The sequence below is a fragment of the Trachurus trachurus genome (assembly GCF_905171665.1).
Source record: "Trachurus trachurus genome assembly, chromosome: 13".
Lineage (NCBI taxonomy): Eukaryota > Metazoa > Chordata > Actinopteri > Carangiformes > Carangidae > Trachurus > Trachurus trachurus.
Genome location: NC_139892.1, coordinates 34,589,746 through 34,613,484, shown reverse-complemented (window position 1 = coordinate 34,613,484; position 23,739 = coordinate 34,589,746). Strand labels below are relative to the sequence as shown.

The following is a 23,739-nucleotide window of genomic DNA, read 5'->3' as shown; positions in this document are numbered from 1 at the left end:
CAAACATGAATGCATCTGTCCTCCACAGCTTACAAATCAGAGCCGTACCCATATTGTGGTGGTAAATATGTGGAGCCTCAAGGTAGATGATGCTTGGCCAAGAATCTCCAGCAACTCTGCTTTCATCAGATTGTGCTGATTTAAGTCTCTACGGAAACACATGACTCAAAAACATCTGTTCAAGATTCAGGGAAGAGCTCCTGGGTATTTAATTAATCAAACTCTTGGCCTGCTCGGGTTAAAGTAGAAAACACCGCTAATTCTCAGTGAGAGGGGGTTTTTTAATAAGGTTTCTGGGAGTCATTCAGAGGTGAATGACTAAGCACAGTTTCCCATGTGCGAAGCAGTGGTTACTAAATGCTCTGCAACTGTGTTCATGTTCACTCACTGTATGGATGGATTAATGTAGGCTACTTGGGTCAGGCCATAGGCATAATCAGTATGCTCTGTCAGGTAAGAACTTTTACTCTAAAGAAGAGAATGTCAACCATTGTAGAAAATACACCGTGCGACTAAAATTCAAAATGGCACACAAAAATATTGCCAATAGGAGTGCTGCTCCAACCCTGAGAGGTCCCATAGCTTTCCAGCACTGACATCCAACACAATCATCATACCAAGATCACACAAATACTGAGCCAGAGTCAGTGAAGCTTGTTTCCGCCAAAATATTAACATGGTTGACAAAAAAAAATCACAGCATACAGTAGCTTCATACCAATGGTTCATATTTTGGACCTCTGTTTTTTGTGGTGTCCCAGCTAAGCAGCTTTACAACTAGGCTATAGGCTAGAAAAGGGGCTATAGAGGGGATCTGTAAGGCAACAGAGAGTTAGCATTGAGAAGGATTTCAGGCAAAGGATAGAGAAATAACGCCAGAAACATGAGCATTTGGCTACGTAGCAGTTCCTCTCAGCTCCACATAGCATTTTAGTGCCACTTTACTGTTTTGTTTAATTCGTACTGCCCACAATGTTGTTTCCAAATGCAGCAAACAGCTTTGAAGCAGTGAAAAAGTTAACTACTGCCTGCTCAGCACCAAATGGCGGTCATGGACAAACTTAGCAACTAGCTGACATAGCAGAGCGTTTAGCAGCTAATGAGCCAGATATTTCCCTCATGAGTTGGCAGAGATCAAAATGGAGCTACATGGAGAGTCGACATTGTCAAGTGGCCAGAAACACAACTCTGAAATTAACAATATTGTTCTGTATGTGCTTTTCAGGCAACCAACACCCAAGGTGATACCATGCTGCTTTACAGTTTTTTTTTCTGCTGCCCCCAAGTGGCCAAACCAACATGTTATTACATGTTTTGATAAGCTACATATGGTTCAGGTTTGTATTATTGTAGATTTTATAATGCATTATTGCAGATCTATTAAACAAATCACCACTAATTACAATCATTTTAAAATAAGAATTTTACTTTGAGAGTAACAAGCATTTCAATAACCAAAGGATGCTCTGCCACAGTTTTCATCTCCATTAGAAAAATGGAAAACTCAGAAAACCATTATGCTAATAGTGATTAGCATAAACATTACCCTGCTCACTTTAACCCAATTCCTGCCCCATGCCATTACCCTGACTGAGATTACAGAGGGAAGACTTTACTTTCTGCTAGTGGCTTTTTACTCCATATGTCCATCTGTCATTAGGCCTGCTCCACTGCAGTAACAGGCCTGCTATTCATACAGATAAGAGGCCAGTGTAATTGCCGTGTGGCCCCACAGCCACAGCATGGCTGCTGATGTTCTGCCAACACACAATCAAGATGCCTGCTCCAGATTATCACGCTGTAAACAACCCTCTGCAAACTGTCAGGCCTCTTTTCATGCACTGGGATTAGCATTTCCAACTGTCAGCTGCCAGACTGGGCTCGCTGAGTCTCTCTTGACGTAATGAGTAAATATGTGTGGAACAAAACAAAAGAATTAAAACAAATACACACATTGTGACCACTCAGTGCTCCGTGAGAGTATTAATTGATTTAGCATATTTTCTACAATAACATAGGCTACTATACAACATTCATTTGTGCTATTTTTGAATCCATATAATTCATTTCTGGTTCTCTGGTGCTCTGCTTGACTGAGCTTAACTATTAATCTAACTACTTCTCCCAAGAACAGCACTAAACCAGTAAAATGTCTGTTTTTGGATGGCTGTAAATTGTAAATGAGGGAAAACATTAAGTCTGTGTTTTATGGCTGAGCCCTTGTTTTTTATGTGTGCAGACTTCACCTCAACTGAAGAAACACAACACTGTAAATGGTAAAAATAATTGCTTCTGTTGCGACAGAATATACAAAATGTTTAAATGTGAAAGAGAAAAACCACATGCACTGTGACTGCAAGACTTTGTAGCCTACTGCTTTCATGGACAGTTTCACAACAGCTCTGACAGTCTGTGGAAAGCAAATTTCACTTTTTCTTCACTAGTTTTATAGTTTACCTAGAGCATATGAAGTTCAGCTCAGCCAAGCAACATGATACAAAACATGAAGACAAAAGGACTGACAGAGCATGCAGGCTTAGGTAAAAGACATGTATAACAAAATGTTCCTCCATTCTTGATGTAGCTGTGCAGCCTGCATGAGGCAGCTGAGAAAGTAACAATAGTAGCCTAACTAAAAGATGCTGGTGTGTTGAGCAGAGATAGCCGCATTATCCACCAGTCAGATCTCACCATATTTACCTGAAGCCATGCAGTGCTGACGTTGATAGCAAAACCAATTTGTTGTCAAAGAGAGCAAAAATGAATGGACTGACGTTGATGTGTGATAATGTAGTCAGTAGATAAATACAATTTGGGCAAAGATGCAAAATACGTCATGTAGAGTAAATCCTTAGTCAAATTACAGCTTCATTGTGTTGGTTTTGACCAATTGCTGTGAAGATATCTGAAGAACGTTTGATGAGCACCGGGTGACGTAACACAACCTGAATAGCAGGCCCTCATGTGCTACAGTGAAAGAAATGTTTAAGTGACAAGGCAGGAGAAGAAGAAAATTTAAAGTACACAAAATTGATCTATTAAATGAAAACAGGTGTCAAATAGTGATTGTAATCAATATTTATTTAGAGTGAAACTTTTCGGTTCCGCTGTACAAACTTGACAGCAAAATTTCTCAAAATATTTTCCCCTAAATGAGTTATTTGCTGACAACAGCCCAAGTGTTAAGTTTAAGACCTGTTTTGTCAGGATGTTGTGCAGATGTCTCCCAGACTCATGTGTGAGGCCCTTCTGCCTTGTAAAAAAAAAAAATGTAGCTGTTAGGCAGACTTGTCAGTTTTTGGACTGGGTTATTCCATTAACTGGCCTAGAGGTGCATTCAGCAAGAAGCTAAATTACAGAAACACAGATTTTCTGTTCATTGAAAGAAAGAAATGAAAAACAATTTTGTTTTGGTGCCCGGATTTACACCGTTTGACACTGCTCTTTGTTTCCCCTGCCTCCGAGTCTTTAACCGCTGACACAAGAATGCGGGACCAGAATTTGAGGTTTGCTCTCACTTCTGACCTTTGACCTCTCGCCATTCTTGCCAGGGATGTAACTGTCTTCAGTAAATCTAGCTTATGTCCTCACAGCCCAGTGCTCAAACAAGGAATTGGGCATTCTTGTGAATGTGTGGGAGTCAGGGGAACGAGACATCCATGATCATTTAACTGCCTTCTCCCACAAGCGTGGCTTTGTCTATGTGTGATGTGTTTGCTCAGATGAAACAGGTCTGGGCCATGCACTCGTCTGGTTGGTCAGCAGAGTAAAAGCCTGCATGTGTGACTGACTCATTTCCCCTGACCCATGCCTCAGTCAGGTCTGTGCTTTACATGGACTGGGGCAGAGGTTCCTACAGCTCACACGGTTCATTCTGGGGAAACTGCAGGAAAATCACTATCAGAAAAGTACGTGAAAAAGTACATGAAGAACAGATTAATAGACAGTAAGGTAATAAAACAGCCAGGTAGTACAACAACAGACAGAATTTATCTTTCACCATGTGTTTTCTATTTTACCCAGTTTCCCATGAAAGTAGGCCATGGATCATCCACGGCTTCCTGCTGCAAGACTTCAATTTTGGAGAGCCTGTTGACAGCACGCGCACACACACACACACATACACACACACAGCCCTTTTACCTCAACCCCTGGAAGAGCACACATGCTGGGAGGAATTCTCCACAGTGCGATCTGGCCTGGGACAGTGAGGAGAAAAAAAACGGGAGGACAGGAGGAAAGAGAAAAAGACATATTTCTTGGTTATGGCCAAAAGTGCTAACTGTAACCTGTAAATCTAAATCTTTTAATGAGAATTTTGCAGAACACACAGTGGGGTGGAAAGAGCTTTTGCAGAAACAGCTCTATGATCGAGTAAAGAGGAGAAAAAAATTTGCATGAGGCTCTGTCCATTTTTCTTCCCATTACTGTATAAGACGACAGTTGTCAAGTCAAAACAGGCTCGGAGCCCATGCACAAACATTCACAGCAGAGTTACATCACAGACAAAACTTTGTGTCCTCTGTGCAGCTGTGCAGACTGAATATTTTTTTATCACTTCTGATCAGCATTCCAGTATACCTCTTTTTCACATGCTTTTCACCTGATAATAAAGCCGCGATAAGACAAGATAGAAAGACTTAAGTTGGATCAAATTACCTCTCAGTCGCTTGAGGCATTCAGATTTGTCAGACCACCAATGTAGATCCATGATTTGAAGCATATTTAATTATAAGGATGTGGGAGATAACAGAACAATATTTTCATAGATAATATGTATTTGACAATTGTAATAACTTTTTATTGCCTCTAATGAGGATGCATAGGATGTTATGAATTTAATAAATCTATCACACATAATGAAATCTCTAAAGTGTAAAAAAAAAAGATAGAAAAAAAAAGTAATTTAACAATTAATCAAAATGAAGCAGATATGGGTGGGATTTGAACATTTCCTGGTTAGTCACCTCTCTGTTGTAGAGTCAAAGATAAACCCTATGGAGCTGACTTGGAAAGTACAACACAAACTGTGCTATCTGTGACCAGCTCATGATACGTTTTCTACAAACAGTAATTAATGAGTTGAAAGTAATTTGGAAAAATAGTACAGACTCACACTCCTGACAGCTGAATAGCTTCCTGTGGGGTTGGGTGGGTGGAGGTTTAGCAGATTGAAAATATCTGGCTTAAAAAGTATAAGTAAGAGTGAAAGGAGAGCTTAGTCTTTGATTCAGGTTGAAAAATTCACCTAATCTCATGAGATACTAAATCATGTGAGCGCCTCTTTTTACCAGAAGATCAGAGAACATGGAGTTTCTTTGAGAGGTGGCATGTTGTTGTCAGTGCTCAACCACACTTCAATGGCAATGTCAAGGTGTGCACACAAGTATGTTCAATACCCAACTGTGAGCAAAATAATATAATAAAGAATAATACCTACTTATTTGTTTAAAAGTCCAAACATTCAGAAAAGTGCCAGAGAATTCTAGTGTGAGCATTTTATCAAAGAAAGAAACTCTGGTAACACTTTACAATAAGGGTCCCTTATAATTAACATTAGTTAGTACATTATTAAGCATTAATTAACTGTTAACAGATATATTAACAATCATTATTATGTATTACTTAATCTAGCCTATTAGTAAGCAGTTAATTAATGTTTACTACTCAAAGTTAGTTAATAAATGTAAAAGTTGAATAATGTAATTAGTTATCATTATGTATGCATTAACTCTTTAGTTTATATATTAATGCTTAATAATGTACTAACTAACGTTAATTAAGGGACCCTTATTGTAAAGTGTTACCGTTACCAAAACTCTAAATCCAAGAAGCATCTCTACACAGGAAACACTCTGTCATAGATAAACATGTGTCAATGGACAACTCGTACACTGACTGTAAAATGAGTTATTATGTACAAAGGCCCTGATCAAATGTCACTGCAAAGCTGTCACACCTTCTGCTGCATGCAGAGGTCAGATATCATGCAGGCATCTATAGTGACAGAAAAAACACTTGTTCATTTAACCGCCATCGAGGTGCCTTTGTAATAGATACAGTATTCACTTTCTTTCACATTACAACAAACCGGTCCATTGAAGGATTTGTGGCAGTTCAACATGATGTGACACCCAGCCTGGAGGCGAGGAGAATGACTAAAGGCTTTTATAGATCAGTTACTTTAATTAAAGTTGGACTCATGGAAACATCCAACACTGACACGTTGGGGGGCGCTGGGAAGAAAATCTGCGCCGTGACCTACAGTATGTGTTATCAGTCACAATGAGGATTTTACATAACAAACAAGGACAGCAGTGAGACATACAGTATACTACAATACGCTGTGCTGCGCGCATTGTCTCAACTTGTCAGTGAGAAACTCCTTTCATTTCTGTGTCGCTGCGCTTTAATCAGCGGCCGTGCAGCAGAACGCACCGCAGCATCCCTTTTTTATGATAAGAGCCAGTGTTGTTTGATGGGAGCATTCCTGTCGGTCAATGTCAACACACACTGTCACGCCATGTGGGGAAGGTGACGGGCAATTACATTCCTACAGACAACACACACACACACACTCCTCTGTGTTTACTCAATTTCTCTCATGTCATCTGTGAAAATAACATGTGGTCTACATTTTCCCTTTTTCCCCATTACTTTGAGATCATCGGCGTGAGAGAAGAATTGCAGAATGCATGCAGAAGATCAGATTAATCTAAAATAAATACATAAATAAATAAAAGCCAGAGCAGCTCAGTTCTCCTAACTGATTTCTCAACATGCAAATGAACCTAAACAGAAAGACTCTGTGTGAATAATGCCTTCGGTGATACTGTTTATGACTCTGTGTTATCAGTACGACTTCTTCAGAACTCTGTAGGTGGTATTTACCGGGTGTGAGATGAGGCCAGCAGGTGAGGCAATAACTGCTCTGGAGTAATCAGCGAGTTGCTGCCAAAAAAACACAGTAATAAAAACTCTGTAGTGTAGCTGCAGGAAAACCACCCAGATCTCATATGGCTCAAAGGGAAACTGTGGCGAGAGAGAGAGAAACTGTGGGGGGGCGTGCTGCAGGCTGAGATAAGTGGCACCTCTGAGTGGTACATATCCAGATAACCACTCATTAATGGACATGTGTTGATTGTATTTAGCCCCCAAGTCCAAAACAGGACAATAAACTGTATTTCAATCAGTAGGATGAGCTGAGAAGTCACAACAATTCATGAGCCATGCAGCCCTAATGGGGTCAAAGGGAACTTCAAGTTAGACTTTTTATGTGAAACAACAGGAATATATGATAACGTGGTGTTGATGTGACATCCACTTTACTCATATAAACATCCTCCATTGACTTAAAAGTGTTCAGGGGTACGAATAAGTCGATCGATTTCGAGGGACAACAGATGATACTTGCATTTACATGTTTGACATAAGCTTAAAAATATGTGAAAAATAAAATATGTGGTTCTGAACTAAATCCAATAACTCAAAGATGTGTTACAACAGTTAACTTGCTGCAGCGTGTTACAGGTCTCTAGGCAATAGCAGTGTGTCGGTAATCAACAAAACAACAGGAGCAACCAGCTTTTTCTGGATCTGGAAATTCATCATTAGCTAGAATTTGTAATGGAGAGCTATTGACAAGGGAAGCTCAGCAGCTGTTATGAACATTTCAGACTTACAGAGAATCACAGAAGGCACAGACTCAGATACACCTAACGTGGCAAATAGTTGATGAAGAAGTTAGTATTGTTGACAGCTTCAGAAAAAACTGGACATGTAATTGTGAAATTGCTATTTGTGATCGGTAAGTAACTTTCAATCTTCATGTATAACATGGAAATATCCATTTATGTAGCATATGCGGAAATGTTCTTTTGTTTATTGTTCTTTATTACTTATCTTGTGTCTTGTAAACCCATGCCGGATCTTTGGTGTATCATTGCACCGTGAAAATAAAAAAACTAAAATAATACAATAAAATAAAATAAAACATTCTTCATCCATCCTACCACTTATCCACACAGGGTCATGGGGTCTTGGAGCTGATATTTGGTGAAGGCGGTTGGTTACACCCTGGACAGGTCACAGAAATATGTTCATGATAATACGTTTTATTATTTGTATCGTATTCACTATTTCTTCTGGTATAGTCCCTTTATCCTCGGGATAACTTGCTTCACTTCACTGTGTCATTGTCTATTTTCAACTTCTTTAACTTTCTTAAACTTTGGCATTATCAGTTATTATTCAATCTGTTTATATTACACAAAGTGACTCAACTTAGCTCTGGACGCACAGATATCTCTTCTGAAGACAGACGACACTCTGACATGTGCATTGTCTAACCTTTATATATTAGGACTCACAATATGTGACAGAGGAACAGAAAGCACAGTTTTACATGAAATGTGAGATTAAAACGTTTTTACAGGACAAATTGTGTCACACCTTGGACAATTCAAGCCCCTAGATGGCTTTTATTTCATTATATTAAAAAGTGTCAAAAAATAGAGCTACAAAAAAAGTAAAAGGTGCAAAGCTGCAATATTCTTTGTAAAACACTTAGTGCACCATGTCTATCAAAATATAATGCCACACTGGCAACTGTAAAAAGATATGATCACTTATTGTTTGTAGGAAACATTTTCCTGAACCTTTGTCCATGAGGTCGATGGGGCCAATTCTGCAGCCACTGTATATTTTCAAAATGTAGAGTAATAAATCACAAAAATACAAAAAAAATAATGTTAAACTTAATTGTTTTTGGAGAAATTGGTCCTTCAAACTCTTACATGAAAAAAAAAGAGATTAGAGAGAACAACATAAACGCCATAAATACACAGAGAGGTCAGCAGGTCCCTCTCTGTTACATCCAGTGCAAAAGTCTAAGTCAAAGTTCAAGATATGCCACCTTGATGCCTAAGTTTAGTTCAGTACGTAGCCAAGCAGTCTGTCTGTGGACTCTCTCCTCTCCCTCCTGCTCCATCTGTCGTCCTCGGGGTGCAGTGCAGAACGTCTTGGGCAAGGCCTCGCTCATGTTTTTTTAAAGTCTTTCCTGAATTTGAGCACAAAAGAAGACCCCTGCAATAAAAGCAAAAACACAAAACATGAGCTGGAATCAGGCAGAGTCGAGGCGCGGCTGAAGGGGGAAGAGCTGAAACTAGATCTATAGGTTTTGAACAAGAAGTCATGTGCCTATTAGGTCAGCGTAAACCATCCACCTCAGTGTTCAGAGGAAACAGCAACAACAAAAAGTTGAAGTCGCCACAGAGCTGTGAGTGAGGATTGACCTTCTCTCTGTGGAAAGTCAAGACTTACTCTGACTCTAGTGGGGACTTCACTTTACCTCTCTGGAAAGGTTCAGTGTAAAAAAAGAAAGACAACGAAGAGGGTATAGTTCGTTAATTCACGAGCAGAAAGTGTTGTATCTTGTCACTGCAAAAGAAAGGCAATATGGTGTTTAGGAGGTAAATAAATGAGCAACATTTTCACCACTTTGTTTTCAGCATCTCAGTCATGACATGGTCAAATTGTCGCAGGAATGAAAGGAATATCAAAATCCCATTATCTTTTAATGTAAAATTGCTTCATTCTTGACTTTTTACAACTTTAATACAATTTGAGGATGGGATTTCTTTCTGTCTGTCTTTATTTTTCTTTGCAGACCACTGATCTTAAACAGCGGCCAAACATTTTGCCAAGACTTTCTTGTGTGAGCCATGAACAGGATAACTCCCTTTCTTTCCTTTTTGTTATTAGCTAACTGATATAAAGAGAACCCAAAGTAATGAAAGTGCTGCACATTCCTAAAGGTCTGGCTTTTGTGCAGAGAGAGTTGTTGTGGAGAGGCCAGAGAGAGGCAGAGACAGAGAGCACTCGTCACACTAACACTAAACAAAAAAAAAGAAAAGAAAAGAAAAGAAAAAAGCACAACCAAGGAGTCAGTCACTTTTACTTACACAGATACCACTGCACTCACTCACTGCAGAGCTTACTTCTTCTTCCCGCCTAATGACATACTTTCAGTTTTTTTCTTCTGTGCCTCATTGAACAAAAGACACACCTTGATGTTAGCAAGTGGTTTGATGCTCCCATGTTTGTGTGCATGTGTGTGTGTGTGCGTGTGTGTGACCCCACCCATGTGAAACAAATTGCACAACATTCCAGGTGAAAAGCTTAAATGACAGTGTGTGAGTCAACTTGGATTATTATTATTATTATTATTTTACCTTTTTCTCACTGCAGGACGCATGCAATACTGCCATTGTTTTAACTCTTTACATTCTGGTCTCGCTTTACTGTTACTCTTCTCATAGCTTTGTTGTTGAATGTGTACCTGTCTTGCCCCGAGGTCACATCATTGTCACTATTGTCACTATTTTCACTGTATCAGTGTTGACACAAAAGATAACAACAATATGGAAATCATTTTAGATCCAAAAGGGAATAATTTAATTCAAAGGCCACTTCCTACATTGATTAAGGTGCTTAAAGCGTTACATCTCCATATTCAAAAGTACAATTTTAAAGCAAACGTCTACATTTTGGGAAATATACTAATGGAATATAATTGTAAAAAATGTCAATGTGTAGTCTTATATAGGACTATCTACAGGACTATTTCTTGGCTGGGACCAGGAACTTCCTGGAGTCTCTCCTGGTTGCCTCAGGGGTCTAAGGATAGAAAATGAATAAAAATGAATGACCTGACTTTCCTGTAACTGGTTGGAGCCAAGAAATAGTCTGGCACAAAAAACCCCCTTAACAACAAACTGTCAATTTTAAACTTCAGTTTTTGTACAGATTACATTACATATAATGTTACAATGATTAGTTATTACAGTATTACTGTATTAGTTGCTGGGTTTTCTTTCCCTTTGACAAAGCCTGGCTTGCTGTTTCCCCCTCTCTCCAGTCTTAATGCTAAGATAAGCCACCCCCAAATAGATAGATAGATAGATAGATAGATAGATAGATAGATAGATAGATAGATAGATAGATAGATAGATAGATAGATAGATAGATAGATAGATAGATAGATAGATAGATAGATAGATAGATAGATAGATAGATAGATAGATAGATAGATAGATAGATAGATAGATAGATGGAATAGGTTCTACCTCTGTCATGGCGTCATCAATCTGTTTCAGCTCCTCGTAGTGGTCACGAGAGTCTCTCAAAGGTTGAACCATGATCTCCTCAATCTGAGGGAAAAGCTGTGGAAAAAAACACCACAGTGTGAAAGTTACCTCACCGAAGACAGGGCGATAGATAGATAGATAGATAGATAGATAGATAGATAGATAGATAGATAGATAGATAGATAGATAGATAGATAGATAGATAGATAGATAGATAGATAGATAGATAGATAGATAGATAGATAGATAGATAGATAGATAGATAGATAGATTTGTCTTTGACTGGGCTCATCACTTTACATACACTCAATAAATATGGACACATCCCATAAATAAGCAGTCCTACCTTCATGACGGTCTCGAACATCGGGATGAGGACAAACTTGATGAAGCCAATTTGAGCGGTGGGTTTGGTGACTTTGTCTCTGTCCATGAAGGGAGCCACCGGGAGGCCCTCAGACTTCTCCCTGTCACTCTACAGCGGCGGAAACATTGTCATGTGATTACGTGTGCTGAGCCCTTTAGCCCTTTTCTTCAAGATGACAACATTAGATGATGATGATAATGGGTTGGAGGGGGTGGGTCACCTGCATGAAGTACTCCTCCAACAGACAGTCCACCCATGGCTCAGCCACCTCAGTTGGCCTGACCTCGTTGGAAATGTCACAGCACTTGATCAAAACCATCTTTAGCTGAAAAGACAAACACACACGTATAAACACGTGTACACAAACTGAGGACAAAGAAGCCTTATTGTAGTGAGTAGTGTGGTGGGTCTGTCTTATATCATCTACTTATATGTCTGTGACTGCTTCTCCAGTTCCACTAATACAATCCAACTGGCCTCCACTGATCACAGCACACACAGCGAATAAAGACCGGCTTGTTTTGAGGTCAGATATCATTTGTACAGCACAGTGAACAGCCGGGACACAATGTGATCTTGTATGACGTGATGTATATATACATACACATGTCACATGTTCTTCGTTGGTGAAGTCAAAGTTGTCCACTTTTTGCTTAAAGGAGTCTAGTATCTCCCCATGTCTGGCCATGTCAGTGGCCAGAATGAGGGTGATGATTGCCTGGAAATAGAAGATCAAAGCTTGGATGAGAGGTTTGCAAGACACATGCGTACATTATTAGTCATGAAATCAAAGCAGTGAACAGATTGGTCGACATGAAGCAATCCCTAGGCTACCTCTGTCTTTTTCATAAGTGCTACACTGCTCAGTAATCAGGGCTTTAGCTGCACATTTCACCTGTCGGATCTGTTTGAATGCCTCAGGATCCACATTTGCAAAGATATTGCACTCAGGAAGAGAAAGGATCTGGAAGGCCACAGCACAGTGATGGTTCTCCAGCGGAGATATGTCATTGTAGCGCACTGCCAGCTCTGTACGGGCATTGATTTGGTACCTGATAGATGGATGACAGATGATGAATGATGGATTGATGTTTTTTTTTGTTTTTTTACCATGAATTGTCCCTGATAGGAGAGGTCCTTTGCCTCGCCTGCCTGAACCTCCCGACCAAGAACAACATGATAATCTGAATCAGGGTGTTTTCATACCAGAACTCTCTCCATGCTGAACTAGTTTCACAGTTCATTGACAACAGTGTTGTGGCGAGGATGTCAAAACACGGGTGTGGGTCAGTGGGCATCTGCACTGGTCCATCTGTCAACACCCCTACAGACAGGATAGTGAGTCTTACGTGTTGTTGTAGCCGGGGTGGTCCAGGTCATGACACACTGCAGCTGTCATTAAAATGCCCATATCTGTGAGAGTCAACTTTTCCTGGATGACAATGGAAAAGAACAGTGTAATCAGAACATGCTAAAACATATCCAGCCAGTATATTGATGATTATTTCAGATTCAGACGATTTGATATTGAAGAATGTGACGTGATGTTCAGACATACACAACCTAATTTTGACTGATGGATTCAACTGAATGATGTCCTTGACATGCGTGAACATACACCACACTGACAAACATGCAGTTTACCTGAAGGTTGCAGAGGTGAATCATACCATACATCATCTGGCTAACACAGAAGCAGTGACGAAAGTTGTGGAAGGGGTTGTTGCGGTAGTTCTCCTGAATCGCCAACTAGAAGACAGAGATTCATTCATTCAGTTTGCTCACTGCAGAATCTTAAAAGGATAGTTCAACATTTTGGCAAATCGGCCCATTGCCATAATCCCTATAGTTTTAGGAGTAGGTTTGTTACCTTTAATTGTCGGTGCAAGCTGTTTTTAGAACAGCGGAGCAGAGCCGTGAGCTGCTCAGCGAACGCAATGGAGGCTAATGGTATTTCTATGCTTCCCTCATCAAACTCATCAAATACACAACCCAACAACTCCAAAACGCTTTCGTGGACAAGTTATGACCTGCACATTCACCACCCTATGAGATAATAACCGAATGTTATAAGACGGAGTTGTTTTCAAGGTAAATTCATGCAAAACAGCTGATGCGCGTTTCTGTCAGGGGCAGTTTTTCAGCAAGCAGTCTCTGCATTTACCTCGAAAACAACTCCGTCTCAAAATGTTCCGTTATTATCTCATAGCGTGGTGAATGTGCAGGTCACAACTCGTCCATGAGAGTGTTTGATGAGGAAAACCAAGAAATCCCATGAGCCTCCGTAGCGTAGCTCTGAGCAGCTCACGGCTCTGCTCCGCCGTTCTAAAAACAGCTTGCACCGACAATTAAAGGTAATGAACCTACTGCTAAAACTATAGGGATTATGGCAATGGGGCAAAATGTTGAACTCTCCCTTTAAATCATTGGAACAATCATTTCTAGCCTTATATGTCCTTTGATTATAAGTGTGTAATCTGTATGAGATTCAGTGACATCTTTGCTTTTTATGTGAAAGCCTGTTTGAAACTCCTCCATCGCTGTAACTTTACCAGCCAGCGCTTGAGTGTGATGGGGTTCATGTTGAATTCCTTCACTAGCCCCAAGTCATGGTACATGTACTCCAGACAGCTCAGCATCTGCGACAGGAAAGGAAGAAAGTCAGACACCAGTGACATGGAAACGGAGACCGACGATGGAGTCGAGCGATGATATCAACAAACCTCGTTGTGTTCCCAGTGCCACACATCGAACGTCGGCTTCTTCAGTGCCTCAATAGTCTCCTGAGACAATGTGTACTGCGTATGCCAAATAAGAAAACCACAATCAGATAATCAGAAGCTTTGTCTAATGGTGATCTAAAAAGGATCAACCAAATACCTTGGGGTAATTGGGGACATCTCGTCGAGGAGTGACCTTCTTCCCGTCATCAAAGTTATATTTGCATGGGCAGTTTACTCTGAGGGCAGAAGGGAAAAGATTTCTTTGGTTTGATATCCTTGAAGGTTAGTTTGTGTGGATGTGGTATTGACAGAAGTGCAGAAATCTGGTGTTTAACTTCTCTTCACCTGCCACCACCTCTTGAGGTCATCTCATCGCGAAGCTTCCTCAGATCGTTTTTACACTTCTCAATCTCCACCACCTTCAAGCCTTCCACTGAAACGAAACGATGGGTGACGCTCGAATGATTTCTCTTTTACATTCATATCAGAGGTTGGAGGATTTCTTGTAGAATCTTTACAGACACAGCATTTTAAATGAAATGTAGCACTCACATTCGACTCTCTTCTCCAGCATGGCTAGCCTGTTGGTGACCTCGGTCTTCAGCTCGTTGATGCGAAAGGCTCTGGAGAATCAAATTGTGACATTATGACATGTATGACATGACGAGGACAACATAAACTGGGATGAAACCTGCAAAATACGGGTGAAAGAACGCGCTGTCGGTTTTAACTGGCCTCCATGGGTTGCAGCTGGTATTAACACTGAAATGCACCAGTGCCAGTTATGTGTGTGAGCTATGTGTTAGGGCGGGGGAGGGCAGGCTTCAGCCATAACATAACATAAACAACAGAGGTGTTACCTGCTGAACTGCTCCGCCACCTGTGTTAACACGTTCTGAAACATGTCCTCCTTCTCTGCAGACATAAATACAGTCCTGATAAATCATTGTGAACAGACTTCCCGCTGTCAAGTCATTTGTGATTCAAACTATTACTGTATTAATTTCACAGCAGATGCATGAATGTAGCCCGTGTTATAATAAAGGACAAGCTTACCTCCGAGTTGTCCACTTGACAGAGGGACAATTTTGTACAAAGAGCTGTGGGAAGTTCAGATGTGAGATCAACAGTCAGATCATTTTGAGTTTTCAAACCCGTACAAAGAGTTGACTAAACAATCTCGCCACAGTTCAGTGAGCGAGCGATCTGCAGATACGATCTAAAGCTCCCCAACATCTGCTAAATAGACTTGTGGTGAGATTGTTTTTTTAATCTACTCTGTTTATAATGGTTGTGAATAAGAAGGGAAACTGCCTCTGTAATGGTGCAGATGATATTCAGTTTCCATACACATTTATTATCATTCAATATGCAGTTATGTTACCTAGGAGAGTTGGTGGGCATGGTGGGATCTATGGAGACCAAGGCACCTTCTGGATCCACCATCATGATGGCTGTGTTCCTGTCGTGAGAGGAAAAGAGTGAAAAGTGAGAAAAGCAGAATCAAAAGTAGAAGTCTCATCGCCCCACTGAGCCTCTGACATAATTTATCTTTATGCTTTGTATGTTATAAATGAAAACATATTGTTGTATTGTACATATAGTTTTCTTTTACTGAGCTATGTTACTTTTGCAGCATGCATCATTTTGTGTTTTACAAAGGGCAGTAGACAGAGATAATTAAATGCTACGTTTCCAGGAGCAGTGTATAACAACTTTGTCCTCCTCAGTAAAAGCAGATGACACATCTTGCTTCCATCGTTAAATATGTCAGTTCCTGTTTGAACAAATGATGGGAGTTTGGCTCATTTTTACTTACAGGTGTTCCTCGTTTTTCAGCCACTTTTGTATTTATTTATTTTTTTAAATCTTTTTATCATGGTGCACTATGTCTGCTTTCTGTGTTTTTAGGATACTTTCATGCAGCTTTATGCCATTTTTCTTAGTTTTTATTGAGAAAACAAATCAGGTAAACGCAACAGCACAGCCTGGGTTGGGAACACCCTAAGAAAAGCTGAACAGATGTGTGTGTCGTTGATGTGTGTGCTTCTTCAGTCGATGACGCACATCTGCTCAGATCAAAGAGCTGAAGAAGCCTCTTGCATGAGTCGTGAAACATTTTGATGTACATACAAACTCAGTCGCCCACGATCTAAACCCTTCTTCTTGTGCACGACCTGGGTGAGTGATAATCTTCACAGACAAACCTGGGAATGTTGGATGAGGAACACAGAAGCTCCTTGATGTCACATGGGCTGCAGTGCCGACTGAACACCACCTGAAAGACACACGAAAGCTCTTTTAATGAACTTGTTTAGGTCCAACCTTGTCTCCTGATGAGGGAAATGGTGGCAGGAGGTTGACTTGATTGTTTTTTAGGGAATTATATGACACAGCAGTGGTATAAATCACTATGGAGCACGCACGTCCATTTTTTATCTAGTTTTTTCTTATAATTGCTGGCTTTCTATGACGAGTAGGGTAGACCGAGTACGTTTGAGACACTTTTTGATTTTCCATTTTTGAATAGATATTGCAAAAAAACTATACACTGAAAATAAGTGATTTTTCATATGCTGTTTAATTTGTTTGTATACTAAGTTATTATTGAAGAATATAATTTATTGTTTGTTTATTTTTTCCACAATCAGGTCATAAACATGAGGTGCATTTTTACCATGGTCCCGTCTCAACCATATACCCCATACGTGTACAGTTGAGACGGTACCATGGTACAGTTGAGACACCATTGAAACCCATTGATGATGACTGAACATCAATTGTAAATGCAATAAACTTTTTTAAAAAATGACAATTTGACAAGATATTTCAATATAAATGTATTCCTCTTCATCAAAATTACAAACAATGGAATATTATTGTATTATTAATATAAATATTATTATATAACATAAAATTATAATATTAATAGTATATATTGATGTAACACTGTCCAGGTATCACAAATAATAGTTTTTTTTTATTATGACTTATAACATGTTATCGTAGCCTACACTGCACAACTTAACAGTGATGTGATGCAATAGAACTCTATCAGGGTACAGTTGAGACATTGTGTCTCAACTGTACCTCGCTGACCACTTTGTGTATTTCTCTAGATTGTGCAGTGACCTAACATACTAGGATAGCATGAAATATGTGAGTTTTTAGGGCACAAAATAACGTTTGCAATGATGTAAGTTATGTTTGATGGTCACAAAAGGATAATAAGCTATTCGTTGTGGAAGGGACATGGTAAAGTGAAATTCTTACCCTAGTAAAAAGACTTTTGCTGATATCTTTGGACTGGAGATGCTAAAACTCTTCAAATTTCCCACAACCAAAGAGGATGCTAATATGCATTTGCTGAGTAAAAATGGTGGCTCAGCCTTGCAGCGCGGGCAAGATATTAAGGGTGTTTCAACTGTACACATGTCTCAACTATACTCACTCCACCCTACAGCAAAGTAAGAATTTCATTGTCAGGGAAACTCACCTTTCCACTGTGAAAATGACAATAAACACTTTGACTTGACTTGACATCCAAAGTATTACAAGTGCAGGACTAACAAACAAACAGACTTTTAGAAAAAGGGTGAAGTGCGCAGCTCCTCAAATGTTTATTGTAGACTATAAGATCAACGTTTCGATCATTTCCTGATGTGATCGAAACGTCTTACAGCCTACGATAAACATTCGAGGAGCTGCAACAGTGTGTAGACTTCACTCTTTTTCTATAAATCACCATTATGTCATGCGGTTATTGAGAAAACCTCCTCTGTGGGTTTCAAATTCAACACAGAGCAGTCTGTGTCTCTGTGTTCTCCAAAGGCACACCTGCACTCAAACAGCTGCTGTGCTGTTTTGATATAAGGCCTCGGTGCTCTGACAGGGTCGGGCGGTTATCAGATTTCATGTGTTTTTTAGACAACGGCGTCACATGGGAGTGTAAAAAGCAAGGGTTGGTTTCTCTTGTGGCTGAATAAGGTCAAGTCGGCGGAGAGAGAGACCAACGAGGGAAAGAAAGGGACAGCTGGGAGTGTGAGAGTCCGTGGAGCTCTGGAAGATATAGCAACATTATCCACGCCTGTCACGCGAAAACAAATCAGCCCAGTTTACAAGACTCAAACACACTGCGTGACTTTGTGTACAGCGTAGAAAGAAAACGGATGGCTTCTTGCAAAGAGTGGGCAAAAATTCTCCCTGTGCAAAAGCTGTGATCTCACATGTAAAAAGCGAGAGCAGGTGTAGCAGACAAACATTCAGCCTCAGGACGTGGGCTCGGGGCTCTTGAACAGACATGTGTCATTGCCAGCTCTCTACTTGAAGCACTCCACATTCGGCAGATCAGCAAGTGTTTCATTTGTCTGTATCTCAGTATGTGAGGAATGCTGAAACATAAAACTGCAGCCTGGAAGCATCCATCACGACTGTTTGACCGATCACTAAACTGTCACTGTGCTGTAATTAAAAAGCTGACATAAGTTTTATTTTCCCACCACATCTCTTCTTTCCTGTATTTTTGATTAACTGCTTCTGTAAATTTAAACGTATAGGGAGTGACATATATCGAACCCATAATTTCACGCGTTTCCCAGAGCTATAGCAGCGGAAATTAAATGTGTTGAGTAAGCTGTTTGCAACAGGTGTGTGGTTCTGTCAGTAACACCTGTAAGGCTAACTGCTCTGCACCACCGTCTAATTTTAGCGCCTCCTTAGGTGAGTTCAGTCCCAGGAGAATACTTGTTAGGAGTCAGGAAGGTGAATTAAAATCTAAATGATGTAATTGCCATAGTGAACAAAATTGTGTTCAACTCCTTATTGAATTCTGATCCATGTCTTAAAATTACAAAAATAATTCAGATTTAATTCATGAACAGTTTGAACAGCGCCAATGTTTTTCCTATGTGACATGAATATCAAGAGTTTTAATTAGGCATCTGTGCATAGTCCTGATTTATATAGGGAATACTCAAATTATCTAAAATATTTGATTTTACATCAAGTTACAACATGTTTATAGTCCCATTAGTGAAATGCTGAATCTGTATATGTTTCTAGGTATATATTCAGTCAGTATATGCATTCATAATATGCAAAATGTCACATTTATTTGCAGTTTAGTTACATTTATTTTTGGTCAAACAAAACATCTAAGGATGAACATAGTATTATGAGTGAAAACAGTAAAAAAAGACCTAAGAATTAAAGCATTTCCACTGGAACTGGACCTACCTTTTGGACCTTCCCATCCACATCCAGGTAAATGCTTTTGGGGGCATAGGAGGAGGAGCTCGAGCCCATGTTGACCTCCCTCTCCTCTCTTACACACCCGCAGAGATTCTGGCTCAAAGCCCTGACTGACCAACCTGAAGAGAGCCAACAATCAAGTAAACAATGTTATATTATATACATATATAAAAAAAAAAAAGGGGTTTACACACTTTTTTTTCAGTAGAGTCATCCAGATATCGTTAAGTGTGGTGCTTAAACATAAAAACAAGACATAGGAAAGAAAGAAAACAGATAATAGCAAAACAGCAAAAATAAAATGACACAATGCATCTCCAGCTAAAAAGATAGAAAACAAAATACAGGAGTACAAATGCAAAAGGAAAAACAAGGACAATTTCAAGTCTATTTACAAATTCTAACATTCCCATAACACAAAGCTCCATAAAACACAACCAGTTAAACAATCACTTCCAAATAAAACCTACATATACACAGGCCTACTTACACATGCAATGCAGGTAGAAATGATTACAGCCAAATTAATTTACAAAAAGCAACAGCACATCTGCTAAACTCACAGTGTCAGAGATGCAGCTTCCCCTGTGGAGACCGGAGGTAATGTCCCAGGTGCGGAGGGAAGCAGCTGACTCGCATGCAGGCGCACTCAGACTCAAACACACATACTGAAACGGAGAACGATGGGGAAGAGAGAGAGAGAGAGAGAGAGAGAGAGAGAGAGGCTGTGGGTGATGGAGAAGGTGAGGAAGGGTATGTATGAGGGAGCCGGAGGGGTATGGAGTACTACAAATATAACTGGCACTCTTACTGGTTGCCAGGGGACTGTTGCTATGGGAGAAAAAGCCATCCTAACATCTTAAGTGGTGCAGGGCTTTTACCTGTGCTGGTCACAGATGTCTTATCTACATAGACTGATTCACCGTATCTCATAGGAAAAACACACTCAAGTGTTTGGGCTTTATCGTGCACCGACGTAACTTGTTTACTAAACAGCTATCTGATTGGAACTTGGCCAGACACTTTTAATATACCTGTGTTCTGTTGAAAATAGCAATTATAATTGTCCTAAAAGGCCCACAGTGCACAAACAAAACACTGATTAGAGCACTCAACAATACATGGAAAATTATATCTTACCAGGGGAGGGTGGGGGGGCACTTCTAACCAAGGGGGGCCCTAATTTTAAGTGGCTTTGTTCTTTCGTTCAGCCAGTAATCTGTCTGAGTGCTACATTTGTATGTACATGTGTGGAAGTGCGTTGATTTGATATGAATTTTTTGTTTATTTTCTATGTAAGTGTGTACGAGTGTGTGTATGTATGTGTGTGTGTGCGTGTGTTGCACTTCTCAATCCCCTCATCCACTTCATTATTGAGAACAGGACCAGCAGATGGTTTGGTCAGATGAGTTCAGCAGAGCTCTTGAGGAGATTTCAGAGTGCATTTTATTTTAGCATCAATTTATAATTGACCAAGGATAATAACATAAAAGCAACAAAAAACACAAATTTTAATGAAACGTTGTAATATAATTTATTGTTAAAGAAATTAGTATGTATGTATGTTTTGTTTTGGTTGTTACTGATGATAGTCCTGCAAATTTGAACAAAAGTATTACTTATTGCAAAATATGATTGAACAGAAAAGGTATAGGGTACACAACATGTTACTGATATATTATGATATATTTACAATATTAAGTCATTAATACTGGAGCATCATTGAAAAAGAAAAGGTAGGCTGCTAATTTTGCAAAAACAATGCTACTAATATAAAATAATATTAGCTCACTGGTTGAGTTGGAGCTTTAGTTTTTTACCTGCTTTACGTACAGTTGGATTATAATCCAGTGGTTCCTTGCACGGGTGTAATTTGTATATGTTTTGTAAAATATTTGACATATTTGTGGCTTAAGGAGTTATTAGTCCCCTAAATAAAATCATAAACATCATGACACTGTGTTTTTTTTTGTGTGTGTGTGTGTCATGAGCCCGACATTCTGGAAAGCACTGGTTCAGCCTTTCATTAAAGAATTATTTTGAAATACAAAATTATTATGTTAGATAAAACAAAATGAAAAGTATAGCCCGTATAGCTCTCAATGTACAGTATTTGCCTCTGTGACATTGTGGGGTTGTAACTGTTCAAGTAAAATACAATTGTACCCACTGAAATACAGTATTGTAGCGCATGTACTGTATAGACATGAGTAGCAGAAGTAACAAGACATTGGAAATCCAGATAGTAAATAACAATAGCAAAGTGTCAGAAATGATAGGAATTCCAGGTTACAGTAAGTGTAACAGGGTTTTTAGTGAAGACTATAGATCAGAGAAGATGTCAGGTAACTTCTTTTTGCAATGATGAAGATCTAGTAGGAAATTAGCCCAAAACAAACCCCTCTCTTCTACTTTTCTCTACTGACCTAAATTATGACAAAAGCCAGAACGCTACCAGGGAATTACCTGTTACAGACGACTGACAGGTCTTGGCCTAACAAAAAAAAAAAAGCACAGATGAAAGCTTCTCAATAATAAAGCCACCCCTCCTCTACTGGGAGTCTCACATCAACAGGCTGGTGTGAACAAGGGCATTAGTGCGAAAGCTCGACCAGGCAGGAGGGGGAGAAGGAGGTAATTAATTAGAGTTGGAGAGCATCATAGATCATCTCCATTCAACTCATAGGACACAGATACACAGACACATACACATACCATTTGCACACAGAAGTGATGCTAATCCCCACGAGTCTAATTATTACCCAGGCTCCTGTGCAACGCTGGAGGAGAGAGGTGGAACATGATGAGATGAGACTGTAAGGCTAAACAGACAGAATGTGAGATCAAAATACATTAAAAGCATCTTCTAAACTCAATAAAAAAAGGCTTGCTCTCATTATCTGAGGACATTTCATTTCCCACTTATACTGCAAGCCAAAAATGATTATGCACATGTTTGTGTGTGCTTGCGTACTGGTTGCTTGTGTGTCCCTATGATGCTGTATGTGTATTCATGAGTCGGTGTGGCGTGGAATAAATGGTGGTTCAAACAGAACAAAGACCACAAAGCCCAGATCAAAACAGGCGGATCTGATTTGCTTATGTAACCAGAAGACTCATAACACCTTCAGTAGCCGAAGACACGTTTCAGGATAAAAGCAAATAATAAAATCATGCAGATTTTTCATGACAAAAGATGTCCAGCTGGTCATCGGAAGGGAACACAATTATCCTGATAATAGTGACGGACCAGGCGTTTGCATGGATTACACTCTTTCACAACCTTGTACCTCATCTTACTGTAATATAGTTCAGCACATCCTTTAATCTTGCATCATTTTTTTTGTCTTTTTTATTCCTTGCTGCCTGTCAGTGTTTTTGCACGGTGGGAAAAAGAGCATGACATATTAAGAGGATTAATAAAATCCATATTTAGTAGCCTAATCGTTGTCACATATTATCAGGTATGATTTGTCAACAAACAATCAAGAAGAGTCTATTCATAGAAAATCATTTGGAGGACGCATGATTGAATTGAATGGCTTACATAAATTGTGAGTGCATGTACCAGCCTCCTCTTGTCATTCATTTTCTATATTTGGTTTAATTATGTTGATGATTAAGATATAACTGTGAGTTTGAGCACAACTTGATTTTCACTGACTCGCTAAAGTCAAGTGATTGAACATAATAATCAATAATATACTCAAAACAAAGTGTATCAGAAGCTGCACTTGTGGATTAAAGAAAGCGTATAAGTTATAAAGGTAGAGATACATTATACAAACCATACCCTGACCATGAGCACAGTGTTGAGCAATTATACAGGAAATGTATTGGTGACACCTAATGGACTAAACAAGAATTGCACACACTCATACACACACACACACACACACACACACACACACACACACACACACACACACACACACACACACACACACACACACACACACACACACACACACACACACACACACACACACACACACACACACACACACACACAGAAAGTAAAAAGATAAAAAAAAAAAGGAATATTTGCAGCACGTTGTGTGGTGTGCAAAAGTGATGACAAACTACATACTATTGCAACTGTTTTATTACCTCAGGTTACATAATGACCTAATAGAACAATAAGAATACTGTTTGTGGTTTAATAATTCAAAAGAAAAAGAGAAAAACAGAACGCCCACCCCTCCAAGTAATTAACTTACATATGTACAGGCACTTATCAAAAGTTCCCAGT

At 39.5% G+C, this 23,739-nt stretch overlaps 1 protein-coding gene across 3 annotated transcripts; it reads right to left on the bottom strand.

The window, feature by feature from the left end:
• Nucleotides 1–9,994: 9,994 nt before the first annotated feature.
• On the bottom strand, nucleotides 9,995–19,577 carry pde9ac (phosphodiesterase 9ac; the record flags this gene model as incomplete). 3 transcript variants are annotated; one of them, XM_083984569.1, is made up of 18 exons in its annotated part: nucleotides 9,995–10,048; nucleotides 11,127–11,222; nucleotides 11,494–11,622; nucleotides 11,735–11,839; nucleotides 12,119–12,232; nucleotides 12,410–12,566; nucleotides 12,864–12,946; nucleotides 13,159–13,263; nucleotides 14,067–14,153; nucleotides 14,238–14,312; nucleotides 14,395–14,473; nucleotides 14,583–14,670; nucleotides 14,790–14,860; nucleotides 15,098–15,152; nucleotides 15,294–15,337; nucleotides 15,622–15,699; nucleotides 16,445–16,515; nucleotides 19,473–19,577. In XM_083984569.1, 18 exons carry the CDS (start codon nucleotides 19,539–19,541, stop codon nucleotides 9,995–9,997), a joined length of 1,560 nt encoding a protein of 519 aa, XP_083840695.1. The 3 variants fall into 3 exon arrangements, with proteins under 3 accessions (XP_083840695.1, XP_083840696.1, XP_083840694.1); XM_083984570.1 differs by having other exon boundaries at nucleotides 9,995–10,045; XM_083984568.1 differs by having other exon boundaries at nucleotides 9,995–10,045; nucleotides 15,622–15,691; nucleotides 16,437–16,515; nucleotides 19,473–19,541.
• Between the last annotated feature and the right edge of the window lie 4,162 nt (nucleotides 19,578–23,739).